The 23,412-nt window shown below is 43.4% G+C and overlaps 2 protein-coding genes across 2 annotated transcripts; one reads left to right on the top strand and one right to left on the bottom strand.

The window, feature by feature from the left end:
* Nucleotides 1-7,235: 7,235 nt before the first annotated feature.
* Nucleotides 7,236-7,932, bottom strand: tshba (thyroid stimulating hormone subunit beta a; the record flags this gene model as incomplete). The annotated part of the gene is made up of 2 exons (XM_079266417.1): nucleotides 7,236-7,514; nucleotides 7,771-7,932. The coding sequence occupies 2 exons, from the start codon at nucleotides 7,930-7,932 to the stop codon at nucleotides 7,236-7,238; spliced, it is 441 nt and encodes a 146-aa protein (XP_079122543.1).
* Nucleotides 7,933-11,086: 3,154 nt separating this feature from the next.
* Nucleotides 11,087-21,450, top strand: LOC306797255 (sodium-coupled monocarboxylate transporter 1-like; the record flags this gene model as incomplete). Its single annotated transcript, XM_079296515.1, has 16 exons — nucleotides 11,087-11,440; nucleotides 11,775-11,840; nucleotides 12,072-12,123; nucleotides 12,486-12,553; nucleotides 12,872-13,026; nucleotides 13,325-13,465; nucleotides 13,551-13,680; nucleotides 13,783-13,871; nucleotides 14,130-14,242; nucleotides 16,052-16,119; nucleotides 16,225-16,311; nucleotides 16,441-16,634; nucleotides 17,240-17,349; nucleotides 17,450-17,535; nucleotides 19,871-19,982; nucleotides 21,419-21,450. The coding sequence occupies 16 exons, from the start codon at nucleotides 11,087-11,089 to the stop codon at nucleotides 21,448-21,450; spliced, it is 1,857 nt and encodes a 618-aa protein (XP_079152641.1).
* Nucleotides 21,451-23,412: the final 1,962 nt, after the last annotated feature.

Genomic DNA, 23,412 nt, shown 5'->3' with positions numbered 1-23,412 from the left:
CATGGTATTAAGAACATTCTGGTAAAATTGAGAGATGACATCATCCTAATCTATGCTACTGAAGGGTGAAAAGTACCTAAGCATACCAATGCATTTGAGGCGCTTGAGTACGTGTACTTCTATCTACTCTGCAACATTTCAGTGAAATAATGAACTTTTTTTCCTCCACTATCTGACAGCCATTGTTGCTAGTTATTTTAATGATTCATATTTTACCTGCAATACGCATCGTAGGTTTAGAAAATATAATACATTGTTTGAGATAAATTACCATACAGTACACCACATAGTTACATTTAGCTCCCTCTTTACCTGCTTACATGTTAATGCATTAGTTGCCTGATGATAATACAATAATATAAGATAAAACAACAATATGGACCTTTCTCCTGCATTATAAGTTATTTTAGTTTTGATATTTTTAACTGCATTTTGCTGATAATACGAATACAAACTTTTACAGAGGGTTTAAAATACAAGACTTTTACTTGTAAACTTAAAATTGTGGTACTGCTACTTTGATGTAAGTCGTTGTGCCTTATCCCTTCATGCTGTCCTTGGGTGAGGGAACTGATGGCCAAGTAGGCGTACACATACAAAGAATTTGACACATACGCAGAAATAGACCTACAGAAAAAACAAGGACGACAAAGCTGAACAAATTCCACCACACTCTCATTCCTGTGTCTTCAAGTGAGGCACTGAACTCACAGGTATGTCTTTGCGCAACCATGAGGAGTTGCCTGAACCATACAAATCTAGCAAGAAGAAGAAAAAAAAAAGCATGATGAGAGGTTGACGTGATGAGAGGAACATGGTCCATCTCTTGTCTAGGGTAAATCAGGAATAAAAGGTAGCTTATCAAATTACTTAAAGAGGTATTTCCAATGTTGTATCAGACCATCTGGTCAGTTGAATAGGTTTCAATCACATGTGCTGACTAGCCTTGGGTGTGACCTATGTAAAGTTACAAAGCAAATGCCAAAGGCAAGAGGGGTCTTGTTAGGATTGAAACTAGTTCCTCTTGGTTTGGTTTGACTCACATTTTAAACACAATGGAGTGGTCTCACCGACGTCACGATCTCCTTAGTTACGAGGTCGGTCGGCCATGTTGGAGTACATACAGATCCTACATGGCGGCGCGTAAACAAGGAAGTGCGGCGAAAATACAATACTTTGAATCACTGGATAGTGCATCAAAGGTTCGCTACCTGGCCAAATTGAAGGTTATTGGTAACTTGGATCCCTATACGATGAGTGCAGATCGTTTCAGTGCCGATCCTACTTATCTTCCATCGGTAAACTACGCCAACATCTACACGTATCTCGTGAACACCCCCAGTCCTCACACAAAAGACGAGTTGGAGTGCTACAAAGGGCTCGACGCTTATAATCAGTTTGTCAGTGGATGGGTCCGAGACGTCAAAGCAACGGTCGTCGACAATTTTCATCTCGTCATTGGAAGAGTAAATATATACAGATCTGGTCCGATATTTAGCAATATTCAATGTTTACTCAGCGCAAACAGACACGTGTGTTTGTTTACATTGTACGTGCACGTCATTGTGTGCGTGTGTGTAGGAATTCACGTTCAACTAACTCCTAACTTCATCCCCCCCACACATATATATATATATATATATATATATATATATATATATGATCTGACGTTAAACTCATATCAAGCAATGCTGAGGCTGCATCTCTGTGTTTCGCCTGTTGTACACGCTCGACACGTCTCTGGTACCGACTGCTGTCACGGGCCGATGAAGCTTCGGTAACCTTCTCATGTCCAAGTTTAATTTATATTTCCTTTATTAAATACTGTTCACAAACGAATTTGTATATAAAATCACGTACCACTTATAAAGTGATCCGCACATACTCTAGTGTACGCCAAATTCCATTCCTTTATATCTCGAGAGATGCGTGACAGCCATTTCTCGCGACGTCGCTTGGATAGCTCCTTCGTGTCATTTCCTTGATGTGTAATGACCGCTGGCAAACCAAAGAATGATTTCTTGTCTCTATCAGCTCTGCTACCACAACCAAAGACAGCACAAAAGTTCACCACCGATAGGTTATGCGACTCAGCCGTGCATGCCAGTGGCTTTGTGTGTACTCCAACACAGGGGCGGACTGGCCATCGGGGATACCGGGGGAATCCCCGGTAGGCCGACGGGGTTTGGGCCGGTCTCTGACATCGCAGGCCCCGACTATATTATATGCTTCACAGAACACGTTCAATTGACTCTAATACCGAAAGTCAATAATCAGTGAAAACTGCATCAACAGTATAGACTGACACTATACTACTCCTCGCGATCTGAGGACGCCATAGCACGGCTGGACACTACGGTGCTTTTAAAAACTTTTTCTCCATTACCGCGGTCTGCGCCGTGCGCTCGTGCCGGGCGACGGTCGGGGCGGGGCCGGCGGAGGTGCGAATGGCCGCTGTAGACCGGCGAAATACAGGGGCGGCTCGACTGTCACGGCGTCCATGAATCGAGGACTTCTTACTGGAACTGAAACGATGTACTGGGATTAAATTCTTTGTCAACAAAGAATTTGGTAAGTGACAAACTGCGTTTGTTTTTTTACATCTGCAGTAACGTTTTTATGAATAATATTTGATGGCTCGTGCTCTTGTGTGGTGGAATGCGTGGATCCGCTGCAGGTCTGCTGGATTGATGTGCTTTGTTGTCATATGAATATATGTGACTGGTTCTTATGACTTTGTGGCTGTCCTTGTGTTAATTACGTTGATTTGTCCATGCATTGTCAGTTATTGACGTAGCGTCCCGTCACGGATTCATGTATCTGCAGCTTGCGTCACTCGCTCGGAGACAAGCCGTTTTGAGTGCGAGCTAGCAGCATGGCACCGGTACCAAAACGTAAATCCTTTAAAGGTGGAGCTGAAAAGCTCAGGGAGAAAAAGAAGAGATATCTGGAGGAAGGTGCATCAAAATATTTAAAAATCTCTGACTTATTTGGGAAACCACCGACTGGTGACAGTGTTATGATGGTAAATTGTGGCATTGACTTGGCCAATGTTAGCTTGCTTTTCACAGATGAGGTAGTGTTCGGCTACAAGCTAGCCTAGCTAACGTTAGCTAGATAAATGATAAATGTCCAAAATTGAGACCGTTATGATCTGGTCAAATAAGCAAGCTGGCGCTGTTCACATCATCGAGATTATCTAATTTAACATGTTAGCCGTAGTTACTTGCTTACAATCGATGAGCAAGCTATCCATGGTGGTAGTTTTAAAGAGGGCAATCTTATCATTTCTAATAATTTGTCAAATAATGTTTAAGTTAACCAGCTCTCAACAGCACCTGGAGGCTTTTATGTTGATGGCTACTCAGACAGATGTTTTGCAGATGCTGGACAGTGAGAAAATCATAGACGGTGTTGCAGAAAAGAGTGAGCTGCTGCAAAAACTACTCGTGTAGTGAGGTAATAATAACACATGAGTATACTGATATTGTTTTTTATTACTATGTGACTATAATGCACCTGGGCTGGCAGAGTTAGTTTAGGTTCTGTTACTTAACTTATTGTTTTGTTATGCACCTTCAACACCCCTACACACACACACACACACACACACAATCACACACCCAGCATGCAACACTACTGATACCACTGATGTTCACACCCCATTGTATGTTCTGTTCATTTCAATATAGTTCAAACTAATTCTACCCTCTGATTCCAGTTTCTTTATTGTGTGGTCTTTCTCTGCTGACATTCATTCCTTAAGGCTCTGTAGTTATACGTATAACCATCTGATACTAGCCCAAAGTTCAGCATATTCATCGAGCAAACTACTACCTTGGAGTATTATTTTATTCAATGTGTCCATCCAGGCAAATTGGTGGATCCAAATGTTATAAAAAAAAACATATATGATGTAATTTCTTTGTAATCATCGAAAATAATGTTAAGTGTATGGGTATTTTTCCAAGTAGGCCACTGACATCGATACGTGCGATGCATTGAGTGGGCCGGTCTGACAGTAAACTCCCGGGCCACTTTTTTCCCCCAGTCCGCCCCTGCTCCAACATGGCCGACAGCTAAACTGTGACGTCACACGAGACCACTCCATAGGGAACCTGCCCTTCACTTGCATAGCTTAAGCTGTGAAGTTGTCTAACAGTGGGTGCTACAGATCAACTGTGTTGACAGTTTTCCAATAGACAGCATGATTATACTTACATAACTATTCTATCTTGTTTGATTAAATATTATTACATTATACTTGGGCTATTTTAATCGGTATCTTTTGTATTCAACTGTAGCCAAATCAGGAATCGGATGATCAAGGATCATATTAACATTCATTATACATTTTGTTGACACCAAAAGAGGAGCAATAACTTGGAATTCTCCAAGGCTTGGGCAGATAGTCTTTCTTGTAAATGGTTTTGGACAATTTTGTATATGTTCAGGATCTGTAGATCAGCTAAATTACGTAAAAATATATTCTGTTCACTTGAAAAACTTACAAGATTGATGCTGAAGAACATTTACAGCACGGATAGTGTGTATGCTTTTGCACTGGCTTGTTTTGTCTTTTTTTTTACTACCACAACAATGCTGCAATGTGCAAGTAAAGCAAACTGAAGCAAACTAAATCTCAAACACCATCAGTAGTGATAATGTAAATGTGTTATAACATCACCAAGGCACAGTTACAAGGTCCAGCCAACTATTAAGCTGTGCTAGTAGCTCTGTTAGGCTGTACATACCGGTAAGCACAGTGGGTCTGAGAGCTTAATGCTAACACATTAACATTAGCATGTTAGCATGCTAATTAGCTGTGAACAGGAGCCAATAGCTGCAAATAATGGAAATGTCATTAGTTTTACAGGCATTTGGTCATCAACCTAAGTACTGGACAAATACAAATTCTGACCTGATGGTGGTGCTAGAGGAAACCTTAAGGTATCACCAAAGTTATTACAATGCGTCCCGAAGGGACCATGAATGTCTGTGTGTATCAAATTTCACTGCAATCCATGGGATAAATTGTGGAAACATTGCTCTCAAAATCACAAATGTGGACCTCACGTGGTGCTAGAGGAAAGGTGAGGGGATCACAAAGTCATTAGGACACATAGTCTGGGAACCATGAATATCTGCATAAAATGTTGTGTGAATCCATCGAGTAGATGTTTAGATGCATCTCTAACACGAAGAACCAAAGGCATTAAAAGAAATATTGGGGGATCATGAACTGACAATCATTGTCTGTACTAAATTTGATGTTAATCTTTCCAGTAGTTGTTGAGATATTTCAGTCTAGACTCAAGTGGTGGACAGACCAACCAACCAACCAACCAACCAACCAACCAACCAACCGACAGACAGACTTTGCCGTCCCCATAGCATGGTCCAAAGAAAAATCTCACATTTTTTCTTGTTGAATAAACACAACACAAACAAACTGTAGGGTTTGTCTGAATGAGAGAGTGATCGGTATGCGTGCCACATGGCTGGTTCTGCTGATGGAAGCAAATTCCATTTCATCCACTGTTTTTTTTCCATTTGGGTATTAGGGTTTTCAAAACACCACACACAGGGAATTTCAGCTGGGTGATTCAAATCATTGTGCCATACCAGTCTGATGTTTTAGAGTTATATGAGGTCAAGTGTTCGTATAAAACTGACAGCATAATTAACCCAGTTATGTGGGTTTATGAGTAAAGCCATGCTCGGGCATGTAGAGCTTTGTAGCCAGGACATGTTTTTCATTCATGATATGGAAAAATGTCCCTCCTTTGCACAGTTAAAAAAAAATTATAATTACTATAATTACTATAGTGAAGATACTAACACCCATAAAACCATTGATCTAATCAAATTAACCACATTTTAACACAAGTGGGTCCAAGGAAGAGAAGCCATATTGTCACTGATACACAAAGACATAAACGATGACTTTGCAAGGTTAAACAGAGTGTTGGGTTGTCAGAAGTTGTACAAGCTTTCTCTCAAGGTTATAGTGACTCAGCTGTTGACATCCACACTTCTCCCCCATACCGCGAGGTGGAACTCATCTAGTTTTTGTTCCACTTCTGCCCCAAAGACCACACCTCCTCCTCAAAGTTGCTTCAAGGTTTGTCATTTCATGAACCCTGCCAGGCATCAGCGGCACAAAGGCATAACTTGATATGGGGAGTAATGCAGATGGTCACTCCAGTTGATTGATGACAAGTGTGACAGAGAATCATCCTTGCCCTTTGTGCTATCCATTCGAATTTGATGTTTTAACCAGCTTTCTATTCTATTTTACTAAATGCAAGAAGATGTCAGAACTGCAGAACCAACAAAATAAGATCAATAGGGCTCAGTTACATACAGTGACCGTCCTAACACAATCGTTTTTTCATCAACACAGAGACACTTTAATATAGAAACTGTCACTGACAGAATACACGGCAAGATAAGGTGAGCAGAGAGCAATTCCACAGAGATCCACATGATGAACTCATGATACATTCTCCCACTCTGAACTGCTGTGCTATTAATAAGCTCCAGCTGTCTTCCCAAATTCCCTTTGAGAATGGGAAACTACACATATAAGCTCTGGGATGAGACAAAATGACTCAGCAGATAACATAGTCACACTGTAACTCTGGTGTTTGGTGACTCTTTTGCGCGCTGTGTGTCGGATATTTGCGGCCCACTGGTAATCCATTTAATAAGAGGACGTGCGTCAACAATCATGTGCCTTCCACAGAGACTGCTGAGGAAAATATCCCGGGGTGACATTGTGGAGCGTTGTGGCCTAGTGTGTGTTTGGTAAACAGAAAGCTACAGTATAATCAGGATGTGATTAAGTCAAGCACATCTTAGTCAGAGAGCTATTTAGAGACTTAAGCTTTAATTGGGTTGTATTCAGAGAATCCCTGTCAGAGTAAACATAATACGTCTGGCAGTCACACACACACACAAGTGTACAGGGGGATAAATAATGACACAGACAAAAATGCGCACCGGGATCAACCCCCACATTGTAAACTGAGAAGCAGAGCCGCAGCACAGACACACTGGGCAACAAAGACACAATTAAAAAGGCTGGTACAACAAGTCCCAGAGCAGACAGCATAGACAGTTATCACTGTATCCATAACAAGCTAAAGGATGACCTTTGTCTCTTCCCAAAGCATTCACGGTTCATGCAGTTTCAGCTCGGTAACTTTAACAAGCTGATGACAACAGAGGAATCAGAAAGGGGTCATGTAGGTGCTCTGGCCAGGGTACGGGTAGACACGTCTCACTGGTTTGGTACACTGAGCTCCGCCCACGCTGGCCCTGTGCAGGCACTCGTCGCTGTCAGTCCTGCAGGCCCCACAGTGGCAGCTGAGGGCCACCGGGTAGGTGAAGAGCGGGTTGGAGTCGATGGGGCAGCCGGGCAGTATTGCTGCGCGGTATTCCACCTTGTCATAGGTACAGCCTCTCTGGATAAGGAAGCGTGGGCCGACTATAGTCCTCATGTTGCTGTCCTGCTCACCAGAGACAAACACATCAATCAACAATACATTTTTAATTCCTCGAGAACACAAAACTTTATTTACGGGCATGTTTTCAACTGAAAATTTAAAAGAAATGGGCCCAAAAATAATGTTTTTTTTATTTGACTTGACCTAATTTCACAATAAGCACATACAACATGGTATAAACTTACACATCCCTCATTTCGGTCTTTCAGTGTTCTTTTTCCCATCTGAAGGAACAAATGACAATCGAGGACATACGTACCCTTGAGTAGCAGAATCCCATGCAGATGGTGGTGTTGATCGCAACACAGTAGTCACACTCTGGCCTCTCTACGTACAGGGTGAAGTCAGTGGGAAAACACATGGGAACAGCTGGGCTGAACAGCAGAAACAGGAGCCAGCAGGTGAACGCTGCAGTCTCCATGTTAAGCAATGCTATGTTTTTTCCCAATCAATGTGGGAACTGAATGGGAAGTAATGATAAAGAGACAAACTGACAACCAGAGAACTAGAGAGGATGAAACGTTTAGTATCTTAAATATTATGTGTTCCCCTTCTGCATGTGTGGGTCACCTGCTCAAGAGATGCGAGCACCTGCAGGCCCGATGGTGCAGTGAGTCTGAACAATATCCCTGCTGACCAGTATTTATGCAAACATGTTACAATCCACCTGCATCCAAGTAAGCAGTTATCTTCTATCGGTGACGAACAGGAAGACCTGAAAGTGAAGTCCATTATGTGGATGACATGAATTAATGATTTCCTTCATGGACAAAGTCCATGCAACAACCAAGGGAATTGACGCAATGGATCATCGAGCAGCTAAAAGCTTAATTTGCTCATGGAAGAGTGCATATCTTTTAAAGACCTTCAATTTCAACCCGAGTTTTACTTCATCTTCCAAAACAAACCTAATATGTCTCTTATTTGGGTAAAAATGAACTGATAAAACACGTCTTAAGCAGCAAAACACTTCAATGCACTTCCTGAATGTGCATGTCACATAGATGCTTTTTTGCATCGTGGGTTAGAAATCTCGATAGCAATGTGCACACAACATTTTCACAAACTGTCACAGTCCTAACTTGTACTGAACATGAAAACATGCAGAAAAGGTTTATCTAATCTGCTCTTCTAGTAAGTACGTATGTTAAAAAACGACTGCAGCAGACGTAAGCATTCATATCTAAACACCAAATTCTTCAGACACAGACTCCAAGCTGCTGGCAAGTCAGTACCTTGATTTAAAAAGTGAGAAGTACAACCTATCCAGCGCTGCAAGACTGCAGGTATTTCCTTATCTCTATTTTGGTTTAATGATTGTTGAGGCTATTCAAAGTCTCTTCGATAAATTAGATCAGCGGTTCCCAAACTTTTTAGGCCACGCACCCCCCTTCTACATCCCGACCGGGTTCGCGCACCCCCCCCCCCCCTTAATAAAAAATAAAAAAAGAAGCAACAGAGCCTTTTAAGCCTTCATAGCCGCATAAGAATCGGACCAATGAGAGAACAGTTTGCTCGCGTGTGGCATTTGTTTACAAGATTTAGTCCGCTGTTAAATGTTGCAGTGTGAACACAAACCGAACAAAGGAGCAACTGCAACAAAGCAAACGAACTGAAGGTGTGAAAACGCCCTGAAACACTGCAACAAAGTTTCAATAACTTTCAGTTACACAAGGCGTCACTTTTAAAGAGCAATACGGATGCGAGCACACACACACAGGCTCAGAGGCAGATTATCACATTTAATTTACAATTAATGAGCGACTAATGTAGCCAGGATGTCTTCGGACAAAGCATCGATGCGGCGCGACACAGTGTTGTTGGACACCGGGATCATGTCCAACTTGTTTGCTTCTTTCTCCCCAATCATACATTCCACCATCTCTCTGGCAGCTGGCAAGCTCACGTCTTCAGTGATTGTGTGCGGTAGCCCCTTTCTCGCTATTCTGTAACCAGATATGAAGCCCGTAGTGCGTCATTTATAGACCAACACATGAATGAGACTGCAGTTGTTTTTGGCTGTTTTGTAACTCCTCCAATTTCGATATAAACAATGTACGGGGCTTTTGACTTGCACTGGCATGCTTGGTGTTCAGGTGGCGACGTAAATAAGAGCTTCAGACTGTTAGCCAGAACCTCACTGCACACCACGCACTGTGGCTTTGGGCAATCTGCGTTGCCAATCCAAGTGAAGCCCAGACACAGATACTTTTCATCATATTTCCTCTTTTTTTCCCAGTCTGATGCTCACTCTCGTTTCCTCTTTTTTCACCTTGACTCCGCGATGGGCCGATGTGCTCCCGATTTGTCTGTGCTATCCCTTCCTCCTTTTCGGTCTCCTCCGTCTCATCTTCCTCTGACTCTGGCTCGATTTCTTCTCCCGGTCTCTCCCCAAAGCACCTCTCCGTTCCCCTCGCCTCCGATTCCTCTCTCTCTCTCTGTCCCTCTCCTCTTTTACGACTGATAGCTTCAGATGTCCCACCTGACAGTTTTTAAATTAAAATTACATTTTTTTTTTATATTTAATATTATTACACCATCAGACCGCCATTACACTTTTCCTCTCGCGCACCCCCTAGAGCAGTGATTTTCAACCGGTGTGCCGCGGCACACTAGTGTGCCGCGAGAGATCGTCAGGTGTGCCGTGGGAAATTTTCTAATATCACCTAATTAACCATTGTCGGGTGTCTGTGCTGTAATAAAGTGTCGCAGATAATGTAATACTCTTATATCTAGGGCCTAGAGGCAGCTCGCGCACCCCCAGGGGTGCGCGCACCCCACTTTGGGAATCCCTGAATTAGATGATAATTGTGAAACATGCAGTTGTTTTTTCGCTGTCTTTGTTTATATCTCCTCTTTATTTAAAATTCAACAAGACTATAAAAGCACATTGTTCTTGCATTCCACGGCAGAGATTTTCTTCTTTTCCTTTCAATCACAAGTGTCGTCGCTCTCTGATAGTGTGCAATAAAGTCTATTCATGAACAGGAACAATGTATCCAGAGAATATCAGAATACACTCAGTGAGTGTAAGTTCAGTCTTTGTCCCTTTTAGCAGCTCCGAGCTTCTCCCCAGGTCTTCCTCCCCTTCACAAACATTAACGTGTGCCATTTTACATTAACTTTCTAAGATTTGACTGGAGCTGATTTTCTCTTCATGGCTGACTTGAAGGAAATCAACCATAAAATCTCTATTCATTCATTCATTACAATGAATGATGCTTATCCATTGTGCTGACATTAATGTCCCCGTGGCTTACACCTACTCGTTCTCTATTTGTTTTTACAGTAGTTGTCACATTGTCCGCCCTCACACACCTTCATGTTTTTGTGTTTGAAATTACAAGCTTCCCTATAAATCGCTGGAATGATAATCAAAGATAAAGATGTGCAAAGTAAAGCAATTTTCACACGTTTCACAGTTGACCAAGTCTGAAATGCACTGAAAAGCATTTTTCAGTCAATGTTCAATCGGTGTTCAACCTTTGCTCTTAGTGGACTGGAGTCGAGGTAACACAGAAGCGTCCTTGACAACATCTCAGAGAGAAGAGAAGTGTTAGGAAACTGAACTAAGCATGGTTGGAACAGGTGGTCCAGTGGCCACTTTCTCTGTGTGGGATTATGTGGTGTTTTTCGGAGCAATTCTGTTGGCAGCGGGCATCGGCCTTTTCCAGGCCATCCGGAGCCGTAAGGAGACCAGCAGCGCTGAGTTCTTGCTGGGTGGACGGCAAATGACGGCTGTGCCAGTTGCCATGTCGCTCACTGCCAGCTTCATGTCTGGCATCACAGTCATTGGCACACCTACTGAGGCCTACCGGTTCGGAACTGCCTTCTGGCTCTTCGGCTTCTCCTACGCCATCATGTCGGCAATCACTGCCGAGATCTTCGTCCCGCTTTTCTACAGGCTGGGGATCACCAGCGCATATGAGGTGAGGAAAAGTCACAGGCTGTATGTGATTATTGTGGCGCTGCACCAAATAACTTCAGATGTAAACACCAACAAAGCAAGCATGCTAACAGAAATGCATGACTTTTACCAGACAATGTGGCTAATGATACGTCCAGTATAGTAAGATTTAAAGTGATCTTGGTTGAATGGCTGTACAGAATACAACTGGTGGAAAAGTATTTCCTTCAAAAGGTGTTAAAACAGAGAAATACAAACCAATAAACAAACGCCTTTCATACTTTGTGGCTGTACAAAGCAAACCAATGTGTGGAAAGAGTTTAATGATGTCTGACTGTTTCTCCTTTCATTCCTAGTACCTGGAGATGCGCTTCAGCCGGCCCATTCGGATAATTGGGACCTCGATGTACATCGTACAGACGGTAACTAAAACATGCTTTTAGTATTCAACTGGTTGTTGTATTTAGATAATTGTAACTAAACATACAAAACCATGAAGAATGGAACAATCATCTATAATTGACATGGTATACGTAACATGATAACAAGCCGGCCTGTTTGACTTTATGTAGAGTTCTAGATACCAAGATTAATATGAATCACATGATTGTTGTGTTTCCACCTAATCAGCTAATGGTGCCATCTGTTTTCAGGTCCTCTACACCGGTTTGGTCATCTATGCTCCTGCTCTTGCACTAAATCAAAGTGAGTCTATACGAAGGCTGTTCTTGCAACAACTATGTATAAATAGTACTTTGTATGATGCTATAGTCTTCCAGAGATGCCTATGTTATCTTTGATGTCATTCGTCATGAGTTGCCCTTCTCTCGTGTTTGTCTTAAAGACAGATTGACCCGAAAACAAAAGAGGCGACCAGATGTGTTTTTCTTTTTAAATGAAGTGGGAATTCATCGCTTGTGCAAAGTAAAAAATAAAGATGGATAGATACCCCATTTCAGAGAGGTTATGGAGACTTTGGCTTGGAGTTACTAACACTGTCACACGTTGTTACGTCTCAAAAGGTTATTCTAAAATCGTAACGGAGCTTTGCTTTTGTGATTTCACAGTCACAGGACTTGATCTCTGGGGAGTGCTGGTGGCTACAGGAGCAGTGTGCATCGTCTACTGCGCTTTGGTTGGTATTGTGCATTCTAAAAAATATGATGTATTGTATTGAACAAATGATCTGCATACCCAAGAGTATACAAGAGGTCTATAATGCGTGCAAACATCGACTGAAAACCTCAAGTCCAAGCATGAATGCATGTGTATCTCAAACTGTTCGTTGTGATATTACACTTAAATATCAGCATCCACGTCTGATATGCTTGTGAAACTAATGCAAGTTATTCTCTGCATGACAATGCATAATTGTACATCACAAGCCTCATCTAGCTTTAAATTGGAAGTACTTGGAAATGATAAGCTGGCTCCAACATGGATCTTGTTTCAGGGCGGACTGAAAGCAGTAATCTGGACGGACGTGATACAGATGGTGATCATGCTGTCGGGTTTTGTCCCCGTTATAGCCAGAGGAGCTGTACTGCAGGGAGGCCTGACGAAGATTTGGGAGGACGCCGGCCAAGGAGGCCGTCTAGAGGCTTTTGAGTATGTTCACAGGCAGAGTTGTGTCAGATCGTATTTGATGTTCGTCTGTTTTTAACTCATTAATCAGATCAATTAGTTGGCAGCTACATAAAAACTAATTAGCTTAACTTTCCGAAAATTGTTTCCTGTAAACGCTTTAGTGTACAAGGAAGGGCGATTCACTGGAAATTATCGAGAAAAATAAATCTAAATTCTGTTTGCTTATTGCCTTTAAAAGTGTCCTCTCACACTGCCAGACGTTTGAGATGTTGATGTCCCCAAACATTCAACACGTTCACACCCTGTTCACTTTTATCAGTTTTGACCCAGATCCTCTGAAGCGACATAGCTTCTGGACCATCATAGTCGGTGGCAGCGTCATGTGGATGTCGATCTACTCAATCAACCAGTCCCAGGTGCAACGCTACATCTCCTGCAAAACCCTGAGACATGCCAAGATGTGAGCGTTCCTGCAATGCACTGCACACCTTACCGGCTGTCAGCCACGGCCCATGCACCGACAAGTCTTCTTTTTTGTCTCTCAGGTCGTTGTACGTGAACACGGTTGGCTTGTGGGTAACTGTGAGTCTGGCTATGTTTACTGGCCTCACCATGTACTCCATTTACAAGAACTGTGACCCATTTACAAACAGGGATATAAGCACCTACGACCAGGTAACCGGCTGCAATTGTCTCTTTACTCAACATCATCATCATCATTCTGTGTTTTGTGTAACAAAGCATTAACACTACGATTGGCTTATGTTTGCAAACCAGATGCTGCCCTACCTTGTGATGGATATTTTGGCAGATTACCCTGGAATCCCAGGCTTGTTTGTGGCTGCCGCATACAGTGGTACTCTTAGGTGAGGCCTGAGACGAACAAGAACATTACATTATTTTAAATCAGAACAAAATAGCCTGTGTTTGCTGAGGAAATGATCTTGTAGATAAGGTACAATAGTAAAGAAAGAATGAGTGACCGGTTGTGATTTATTGTGAAAAATCCACGTCATCTGCCGGCTACCTGAGACTAATCCTATCTGTAATCTATAATCTGCCATTCACATGCATCAGTCTTCCTCTTCTGTGCAAAGACTTAATAGCTTACTGTTTGTTTTCAGCACGGTGTCGTCCAGCATTAACGCTCTTGTTGCCGTCACTGTGGAAGACTTTATTCTTCCAGTGTGCAAAAACCTCACAGAGAAGCAGGTGTACTGGATGAACATGGGCCTGAGTAAGTTCAACAAAACACTTTCACAGTCGCCCAAGAACGAGCAGGCTTTAGAGAAGCGTAAAGTTCTGAGGGACAAACTAACACTAAAGAAAGACAGTTCTGAAGAACGCTCTTCTATAAAACCTTTCCCTATCTCATTGATTACCGAGCTCACTGTACATTCTGACGGTAATTACAACAGTAATCATCGCACAGTATGACTCCTTGAAGTTCACAAGATACCAGTAGACAAGGTAACTACTATCTCATCTTGTTAGTCTAGAGGTAGGTAAAAGTGCTTCCAGTTCCACTGTGCGAGTTACGACATGATCAGAACTGGTTAGCACTAGATAGCCCGACGACACCATGAAATCCTTATTTGTGAAGAGTTTTTCTTCAAGCGGACTGCCCTGGGTCTAGTATTCTCTTCAGGTTCTGCCCCATGCAGTTTCCCAGCATACCCGGCACATTCCAGGCACAGCTGGACCGTGCAGCACATGCAGCACGTACTTTGACACCGTGTTTTATGGACAGCGGCCACGAAATATAACCAGACATTCCTCAGTGTTGGGGCCTGGACCCACTTGTCCGATACAACCTGAGTTGCTGCGAGTTTGTCACAAAGCGTATGACACAGGAGAAAACACAGAAAGTCTTCAGAGACATGGTGGCTGGAAATATTACCCTTCCAGTGTCAGCATTTGACTTGGACGCTCCTTGGACGCAGTCTTTCCAGTTGTCCAAATTCAGTTCAAGTGGTGGGAGCATGAACATGATAATTCATTTTTGGAAGAAAACGTGTCCACTTTTGGACACGCAGAGAGAGCAGAGTCTGCTGGTGGTTAGAGACAGATTACGCCTCGTAATCAGGGTCCTCTTCCAACAGCATCCTCAGTCTCAGACACATTCTGTCACTTTCACTGTAAAAGAGCTGAGCCGAAACAGCATTGGCAGAAAACCTTTGTTTCGAGGAAAATGTCAATGGAGACAGAGTAACAAGAAAGAGCAAACAGGGCACCAGGAGAAATGGTTGAGAAGGCTGCTGTACAAACTTTTAGACGTTTATATAATGATGTGTACAAAATGCGTACAAGACATTGAAACTGTAACCCAGTTGTTCACATTAAATTAGGAAGAATCATGAAATAAGATATCAAGCACATATTTCGGGACGTTAAACATTAAATAGGGTCGGCAATGATAATAGGAGGGTTAAAATGATTCATGTCATTTTAGGTTTTGCTAAATCTGACACTTGCCTGTTACGGGACAATAAGCTTCAAAGCTACTGTAGCCAACAGAAGTGACAGTACCCACTATGACTATAGGTCTTGTAGTGCTAATTGAGACGTCATAAGAAGGATCGATCTGTCTCCTGCGTGCAGAGTCCACTGTAGAAACTATCCTACATTTAGTTTACGCATGTTTAACGGCTCCCAACAGCCTGCAATCGGATACAAAATATTTTACAACTATGATTACTGCCTATGAAAAATATTTAGGACTTTTCTTAAGGCTTTTAAAAAACTGAATTCAATGCTTTTTAAAGACTTTTCAAGACTGGCAGATACCCTGCAAAAGCAAGTCAAGATGTCTTTTTAAAACACATTGAGCACAAAAATCACTATTTTACGACACAAAATTCAGACCTGAGTGGCATCTATCACTAAATCTATCACATGAGGACATTTCACGTTTAAATATGTTTCAGACTTTGAGGACAAGTTTAGCTAACCTGCCGCACAATTTGCACCGAAGAACATTTGGGACCTGCGGGCTGTTTGTGATTAAATCCTTTCTGTTGATGACGTTGATTTTAACATCCCCCAGGTGTTTTCTTTGGTGCCCTGTGTATTGGGATGGCTGGAGTTGCTTCAGTGATGGGAGACATTTTGCAGGTAACCACCATTCAGTGACAGGACTGCAGCCTGTTGTTGCTCTACAGCACCTCCCAGAGCTGAATATCAGGAACTACAAGCCTCCTGACAGCTTTCTGTTTCCAGGCAGCTCTGTCCATATTTGGCATGATCAGCGGGCCTCTCCTCGGTCTTTACCTACTGGGCATGCTATTCCGCACATCCAATTCAATAGTGAGTATTTTTCTTTTTTTTGGAACATTCACTTGCACAGCAACACCCTCTGACAAAGAAATCTCGCCAATACAACAACTGTGACACACATCCAGGAAATATTTGCCTGCAGCCATATTTACATTGCAGGGAGGCCTTGTGGGGATGATCCTCGGTCTGGTGTTGACTCTGTGGGTAGGGATTGGAGGCCAGGTTTACCCACAGACAAGTGAAAAGACAAATCCTCTCCAAGTCAGCACTGCAGGCTGCAACAGCACACTGGGCCAGAACTACACAACGACAGCTCCGTGGACCAGTGCTGTGACTCTGACCTCACAGGCTGAGTGAGTCACTTTACATCTAACGAAAGGTCCATCTGCTTTATTCTATAAGTCCATTCATCAGGAAAAGTAGAAACTTAATAAACTTTCACAGTAAAAATGAATAGATTCTGCTGCCATATGAATGCTCCAATGCTATATCACTATATGCACACACTTCATTCAACTCAATCAAATCTGCTGCACCCAACTGCTTTTTCTGGACTACATTTCAGAAATAGATTTTTTTTATAGGTTTTAAAATGTATTCCATTCCCAGAGAGAGAGAGGATCCAAAAACGCTGTCTAGCTTTGTAACCCTGAACTGCAGAAATTGGTTGATCATGGTAACTGATTAGTCGATCGACAGAACATTTTAATAAGCAAATAATTCCTCAGGTATTTTATTTTCTTACCAAGCAAAAATGCCAAATATTCTCTGGTTCCAGGCTCAAATATGATGATTTGCTGTTTTTTTTCCTCTGTTTGATATCATTGTAAAGTCACTGAATATGCAACCTGACTTCATACAGCATATCTTCAGAAAGCAGTGGTGATCATTTTGGCGTTATAACATGTGTAAAGTGGCAGGAGGACGATGACTAAAATGATTTTCTTTCGCGTGTCAGTGTGAGGCCACCTCTGGCAGACTCCTGGTACTCTCTGTCCTACCTCTACTTGGCTCTCTTGGGTACTCTGACCACAATCGTGTGCGGCCTGCTGGTGAGCATGATCACAGGTGAGGCACACATTAATGCATTAACACACATTAATGATCTACATATTATAATCTAAATCTACCAATACAGCAGTGAGAATATGTCTCTATTTCTCTTTAGGGGGATGCAAGCAAGAACAAAGGAGCCCTGACCTGTTTGTGAAGATGAGTGACCTGATCTGCTTCAGTTGCTGTAGTAAATCAGAGGTAGGAGACTGACCCTTTTGTTAGATAATTGGAGATAAAACTTAGCTGAATTTCAGGAGCAGGACCACACCTCAGCCACTCGCCCACTTCCGGCCACACTCCTATCAATACCTACCCACTCTAAGTCTCGGCACACTCGCGTTTTCTGCACTCGCAACCGGAACACCACGGCGACCGGAACACCACGCAGAGGATGCCGCCAACCGCCATCGAGAGGGTCCGGGCAGCCAAACCTAAGCTGTCCCCCCCCCTCTAGGCTGTCCCTTCACTGTTCTCTTACACCACCTTTCTTCTGCCCGTACCTAGGCACCGGGTTGCCAGGTCTTCTTTCCTCCATCCCCCTTTCTAAGCTGTCCCCCCCTATAAGAGATTCCTGGCACCGGGTTGCCAGGTTCCCTCTCCTCTGTCCCCCTCCCCTATCCTGCTTTTCCTACTACGCATGCTCTTCCCTCTATGCAGATTCCTGGCACCGGGTTGCCAGGTCTTCTTGCCTCTGTCCCCCTCTCTAAGCTGTCCCCGCCCTCTAAGCTGTCCCTTCACTGTTCTCTTACACCACCTTTCTTCTGCCCGTACCTAGGCACTGGGTTGCCAGGTCTTCTTTCCTCCGTCCCCCTTTCTAAGCTGTCCCCCCCCTCTAAGCTGTCCCTTTACTGTTCTCTTACACCACCTTTCTTCTGCCGTACTGAGGCACCGGGTTGCCAGGTCTTCTTTCCTCCGTCCCCCTCCCCTATCCTGCTTTTTCTATGCAGATTCCTGGCACCGGGTTGCCAGGTTCCCTCTCCTCTGTCCCCCTCCCCTATCCTCCTTTTCCTACTACGCATGCTCTTCCCACTATGCAGATTCCTGGCACCGGGTTGCCAGGTTCCCTCTCCTCCGTCCGCCTCCCCTATCCCGCTTTTTCTACTATGCAGATTCCTGGCACCGGGTTGCCAGGTTCCCTCTCCTCTGTCCCCCTCCCCTATCCCGCTTTTCCTACTACGCATACTCTTCCCACTAGGCAGATTCCTGGCACCGGGTTGCCAGGTCTTCTTACCTCTGTCCCCCTCTCTAAGCGCAACAACGCAACCACTGAACGCAACAACGCAACCACTGAACGCAGCAAGCAACAACGAACCGCAGCAAGCAACAACGAATCGCAGAGAGAGAGAAAAAGAAGAGAGGAAAGAAGGAAGAGAGAAGAAAGAGAAGAGAGAGAAAAGAAGAGAGAGAGAAAGAAGGAAGGAAGGAAAGACAGCAAAATAGAGAAGAAAGAAGGAGAGGAAGAGAGAAAAGAAAGGAAGAAGAAGAAGAAAAGGAAGAAGAAAGGGAGAGAAAGAGAAGAGAAAAAATTGGCCAACAACGATGCCGCTCTCTCTGCCGTCTTTGGGGGGTTTTCCACGACGGCCGACGTTGCCGTAGACCAGCCTCGGATCTTGCAAGCAGATGCCAAGTCGTTCCCCCCCATGCTATGAAATCGGACCAATAGTAGCCACAGCATCACGTGGGGCCGCGGATGGCCCAGCAAGTCCATCCCTTAAACTCCTGACAACCTAGCAGTCGGTTACCCAATCATCAGATGACGCTGCGACACCCGTCCACAAAGGGCACATACTCGATGCAGCTCACGTCTGGGCCACCGCAATGCCATGGCTTTCTCGTTTCCCATTCCAGGAGTTCAGCCCTCCTGCAGACACCCGTCCAACATCGGTTTGGCCATATCCAACGCCGTCTTTAGACCCACAAATCCTCACTCGATCTTGCCGACCAGCGCACAGGCTTATTTTGGGGGTCTGCAAGGCCCGGGAGCCGCAGTGGATCCTCAGCTAAGCCTCTCCCAAACCGCATCAGGCCAAATCTCCATCAACCATTCCTCACACTTCAAACAACCGACGAAGGCTCGCTCCGGCCGAGGTGGGGGCCTAAGCTAGTGAATTGGAGATAAAACTTAGCTGAATTTCAGGAGCAGGACCACACCTCAGCCACTCGCCCACTTCCGGCCACACTCCTATAAATACCTACCCACTCTAAGCCTCGGCACACTCGCGTTTTCTGCACCCCACCCTCCCTCCCTCTTGTCAATGGTTATCTCCCCCCATAGTCATCATGCTCCTATCCCATGGAGATCGGGGGGTCTGCAAGGCCCGGGAGCCGCAGTGGATCCTCAGCTAAGCCTCTACCAAACCGCATCAGGCCAAATCTCCACCAACCATTCCTCACACTCTAAACAACCGACGAAGGCTCGATCCGGCCGAGGTAGGGGCCTAAGCTAGTGAATAGGTAGTAAATGAAGGATGTATTACATGTACATTTGTAGATTTTGTCACGTTATTAATGTTTTGTTCTTAACACACTACAGGCATCAGACGTCACAGAAAAGGATGCAGCAGACTTTCATTTAAAAGCTGACGACTCAGCATTCAAAGACTTTGACCCGATGAGTAAAAATGTTGAAAACTCCACCTCCAACTGTAACGCTGCAATATATATCGATACGTTTTCTCTTCTTCATTGAGACATTTCAATGTGCAAATTGTTTTTTTATAAACATACAGATGACAAGTCACAGTTATTCTGCTGCTACCTCTGTGGTGCATTTGGTGCAAACAATTATAACTTCATTATTGCTGTAAGCCTATTTATGTTGACGTGAACATGCTGCTCAAATCAAAATGCAAAATCAATTTGGAGTTTAACTTAAGAAAGGGCTTGACAACAAGTGATAAAGCTTGGCACAACTAAAACAGAACTTTAACAGAATATAAGTTAAATTCAAAAGCTTGTCTATTTATGTTTAGTGCCTAGTTATTTATATCTGGACATTGTGCAATCTTTATGAACTACCTGTGTAAATTAATCATAAATTCTACTTGTTGATAAACTATTTGTACAAACTTCAACCATGTTGATTGAATACACACGTGCACACATTCAGCACAGAAGACAGCTGTATTATGAACTTATGTTTGTGAGAGGGAATACAATACATTTACAGTGTAGTTACTGTAATGCGTTGGCAATGCAGTTTGTCTTCCACTCAGGGCTGTAAACTCTATTTGAACTGAGCAAGAAAGGGGGGGGACAGAGACAGAGAGAGATAAAGAGAGAGAGAGAGAGAGAGAGAGAGAGAGAGAGAGAGAGAGAGCGAGAGAGAGACGGCCAACTTTATGACGGCCATCCAATATACGACAACGTGCCAACGGCCCCAGCAGACCAATCTCAATTTCATCTCCCGTTCCGCCATTAAGGAGGAGGGAGCTCTCAGTCGGTGTCGTCTCCTTCTGCACTTCTGATTTTCCACGAATTAGTACGATTCGGTCGCGTGAAATCTAAATCCTTCATGAGAGGCTGACGGCAGAGAGGAAGAGAACATTCAAACAAAGACAATGCTGATCAATTTGAACATTTATTTGACTTATATCACTGTCAATATTAGGAAACGTGAATATATTAAGTTGGTAATACATAAATTAACCATTTCCGACACCAACAATATGAACTTGTGCAGAAAAAAAGAGATTGCATGTGAACAGCAGTAAAGGTAAATCATACAACACGACAGCACTACAACAAACTCTGAACTCTCCTCCAAACCCAACAAAGAGCTGCCAAAAAGCTGGAATATGAACTAAATCTTTCTGTGGTTAACAATACAGTTGAACTGATCCATAACACTACTTCCTACGCATGTTAAGAAATAAATTGGCATGCTCTTATTAATACTGTCTATTGGATCTTTGACAGTGCCGTATATGTATGCTAACAAAGTTGGAAAATGAACATCTGAACCTGTCTATTATGATAACTGCCTATCTGACCCGTCATAACACTATTTATGCAAATATCTTCACATTGGTCGTCCTCTTCTTTTTGTCACAGCCAGCATCCCTCATTCTCTTCATTGCAGCAAACTTCAAGGAGCTCCCTGGTGATTTATGAGTGACGGGGCTCTGAATCTGAAAAAGACATTTTGATCCAAATCTTTTAACTACCAGGGATTATGTCTTCTTTGTCCATGTATACATTGCATAAACCCAATTTTCTAATAGCACGTTACCTTCTTGAAGATGTTACGTTTGCATTGTGGAGCGGAGAAAGTGGGTGCAGGTGTAGGTGCACTTGCAAAGGTCGGCCGAGAAAAGAAAGAGAAGGCCAAATCAGCTCTACTGGCAATCTGCTACGAATGATCACAAACAATGTCTTCTGATGACAAACAAACAATCAGCCAATATATAAATACATATAAATATATAGAACAACTCACCAAGAGATCGCTTTGATCAGAGCTGTCGGACTTGAACTCGAGCTCTATGGTGCTGTTCCCCCAGCGCTCTGGCTCCACAGCAAAAGGAGGCGTCCTTACTCTGTACGACTGTAAAGGAATTCAAAGAGGCAATGTCAGCAAAACTCATTCATATTTGTATTCATTTTTGGGACATTTCAGAAAAATACTGGATATTACTTTGATGTTTGATGTTCCCCCAACTCCGCTTGCAAAGCGTCTTGGGGCTTTCAGATCTTCGTTGTGAGTTTCCTTCGATACAAAGTCTGAGTTTTATGATTATGAATGCTACAATAGTGACTAAACTCTTATGTTATGCTGGTCTTCATCATCGTATCAAGGTTTACTTCATGAATAGATGAAACTGTTGTCTTTGGGGTTGTTCCACACAATGTTCTGATGGATTCAGTGTCAGATTGCTTCACCACAGAGGACATCAAATGTTATCGTAGTGTGATTTATCTCTTGGCAACGAGCTGTCGCTCAGCAATAACCTCTAGTGACTCGTTCACACCGCAGTCATTCACTGTTGACATGCAGCACATGCTGAGGGACAATCCCCCTGCACATGAATGCACATACACACACACACACACACAGTCTTTGCATGCACATGCACACACATCAGAACCCCCTCCGTTCTTCACAAAGTTTATGTTAATAATGAACGGTTTGTCTGTATGAAAGGGGCAAATGCTGTTTAACGGTTATAAGTGGGACTCTGAACAGGTGAGCTCATACACAACGTCCACAGTATTTGTACTCCACCTGTCTTGGACATGAAAATCAGAATAGAATTCATCACGAATTCTATTCTGTGGCTTTGATGTTCAGCCAGTATGTCCCTCACACATACCTTCACACATTTGAGAGCAGACATTAACATACACACTTGACAATTACATTGAAAACTCTCACAGTTTTTCACAGCACTCATCAACTTGGTTCAAAAACACATTTGACAATTGCAATGGAACAAATGAGAAGAAACAAAAGGACGATCAGAAGAAGCTGGAGTCTGAGCATCACATAAAACCTAAAACTACCACCAACTACCACTAACTACCACCTAAAACTACCACCAAGGAGGAGATGGAGGTATTTCAGCTCAAGGAGGATCTTGACAAGGCCATGCAGGAGCTGACAAATGGCCAACTACAATGGCAAGAGGAGAAGTCTCTCCATCAAGCCAAGGCTCTCTCTCAAGCCAAGGCTTCCTATCAAGCCCAGATAGACGAACAAAGACCGGAGACAAACAGGATCGCAGCAGCTCTGAAGGAAACACAGGACCTGCTGGAGGCTGAGCATCACGTTCAAACTACCACCAAGGAGGAGCTGGCCCTCTGTCAGGCTACTGTTGATAAACAGTTATATTTCCACCGTAAGCTCAAGGAGGCTCTTCATAAGGATAACAGTAAGTCCCTGACAACAGTAACATAACAGTTAGTCCGTGCTTGGAACAGTAAGTTCTGTTGCTAAAGTTCAAGTACTGTGAGCAACAGTAAGTCCTTGCTTGGCAAACAGTAAGTCCCTGCTTGGCAAACAGTAAGTCCCTGCTTGGCGAACAGTAAGTCCCTGCTTTGCAAACAGTAAGTCCCTGCTTGGCGAACAGTAAGTTG

Source organism: Melanostigma gelatinosum (assembly GCF_949748355.1).
Source record: "Melanostigma gelatinosum genome assembly, chromosome: 3".
NCBI lineage: Eukaryota > Metazoa > Chordata > Actinopteri > Perciformes > Zoarcidae > Melanostigma > Melanostigma gelatinosum.
Note: the sequence above shows the minus strand (reverse complement) of the source record. Positions and strands in the feature narration are given on the sequence as shown.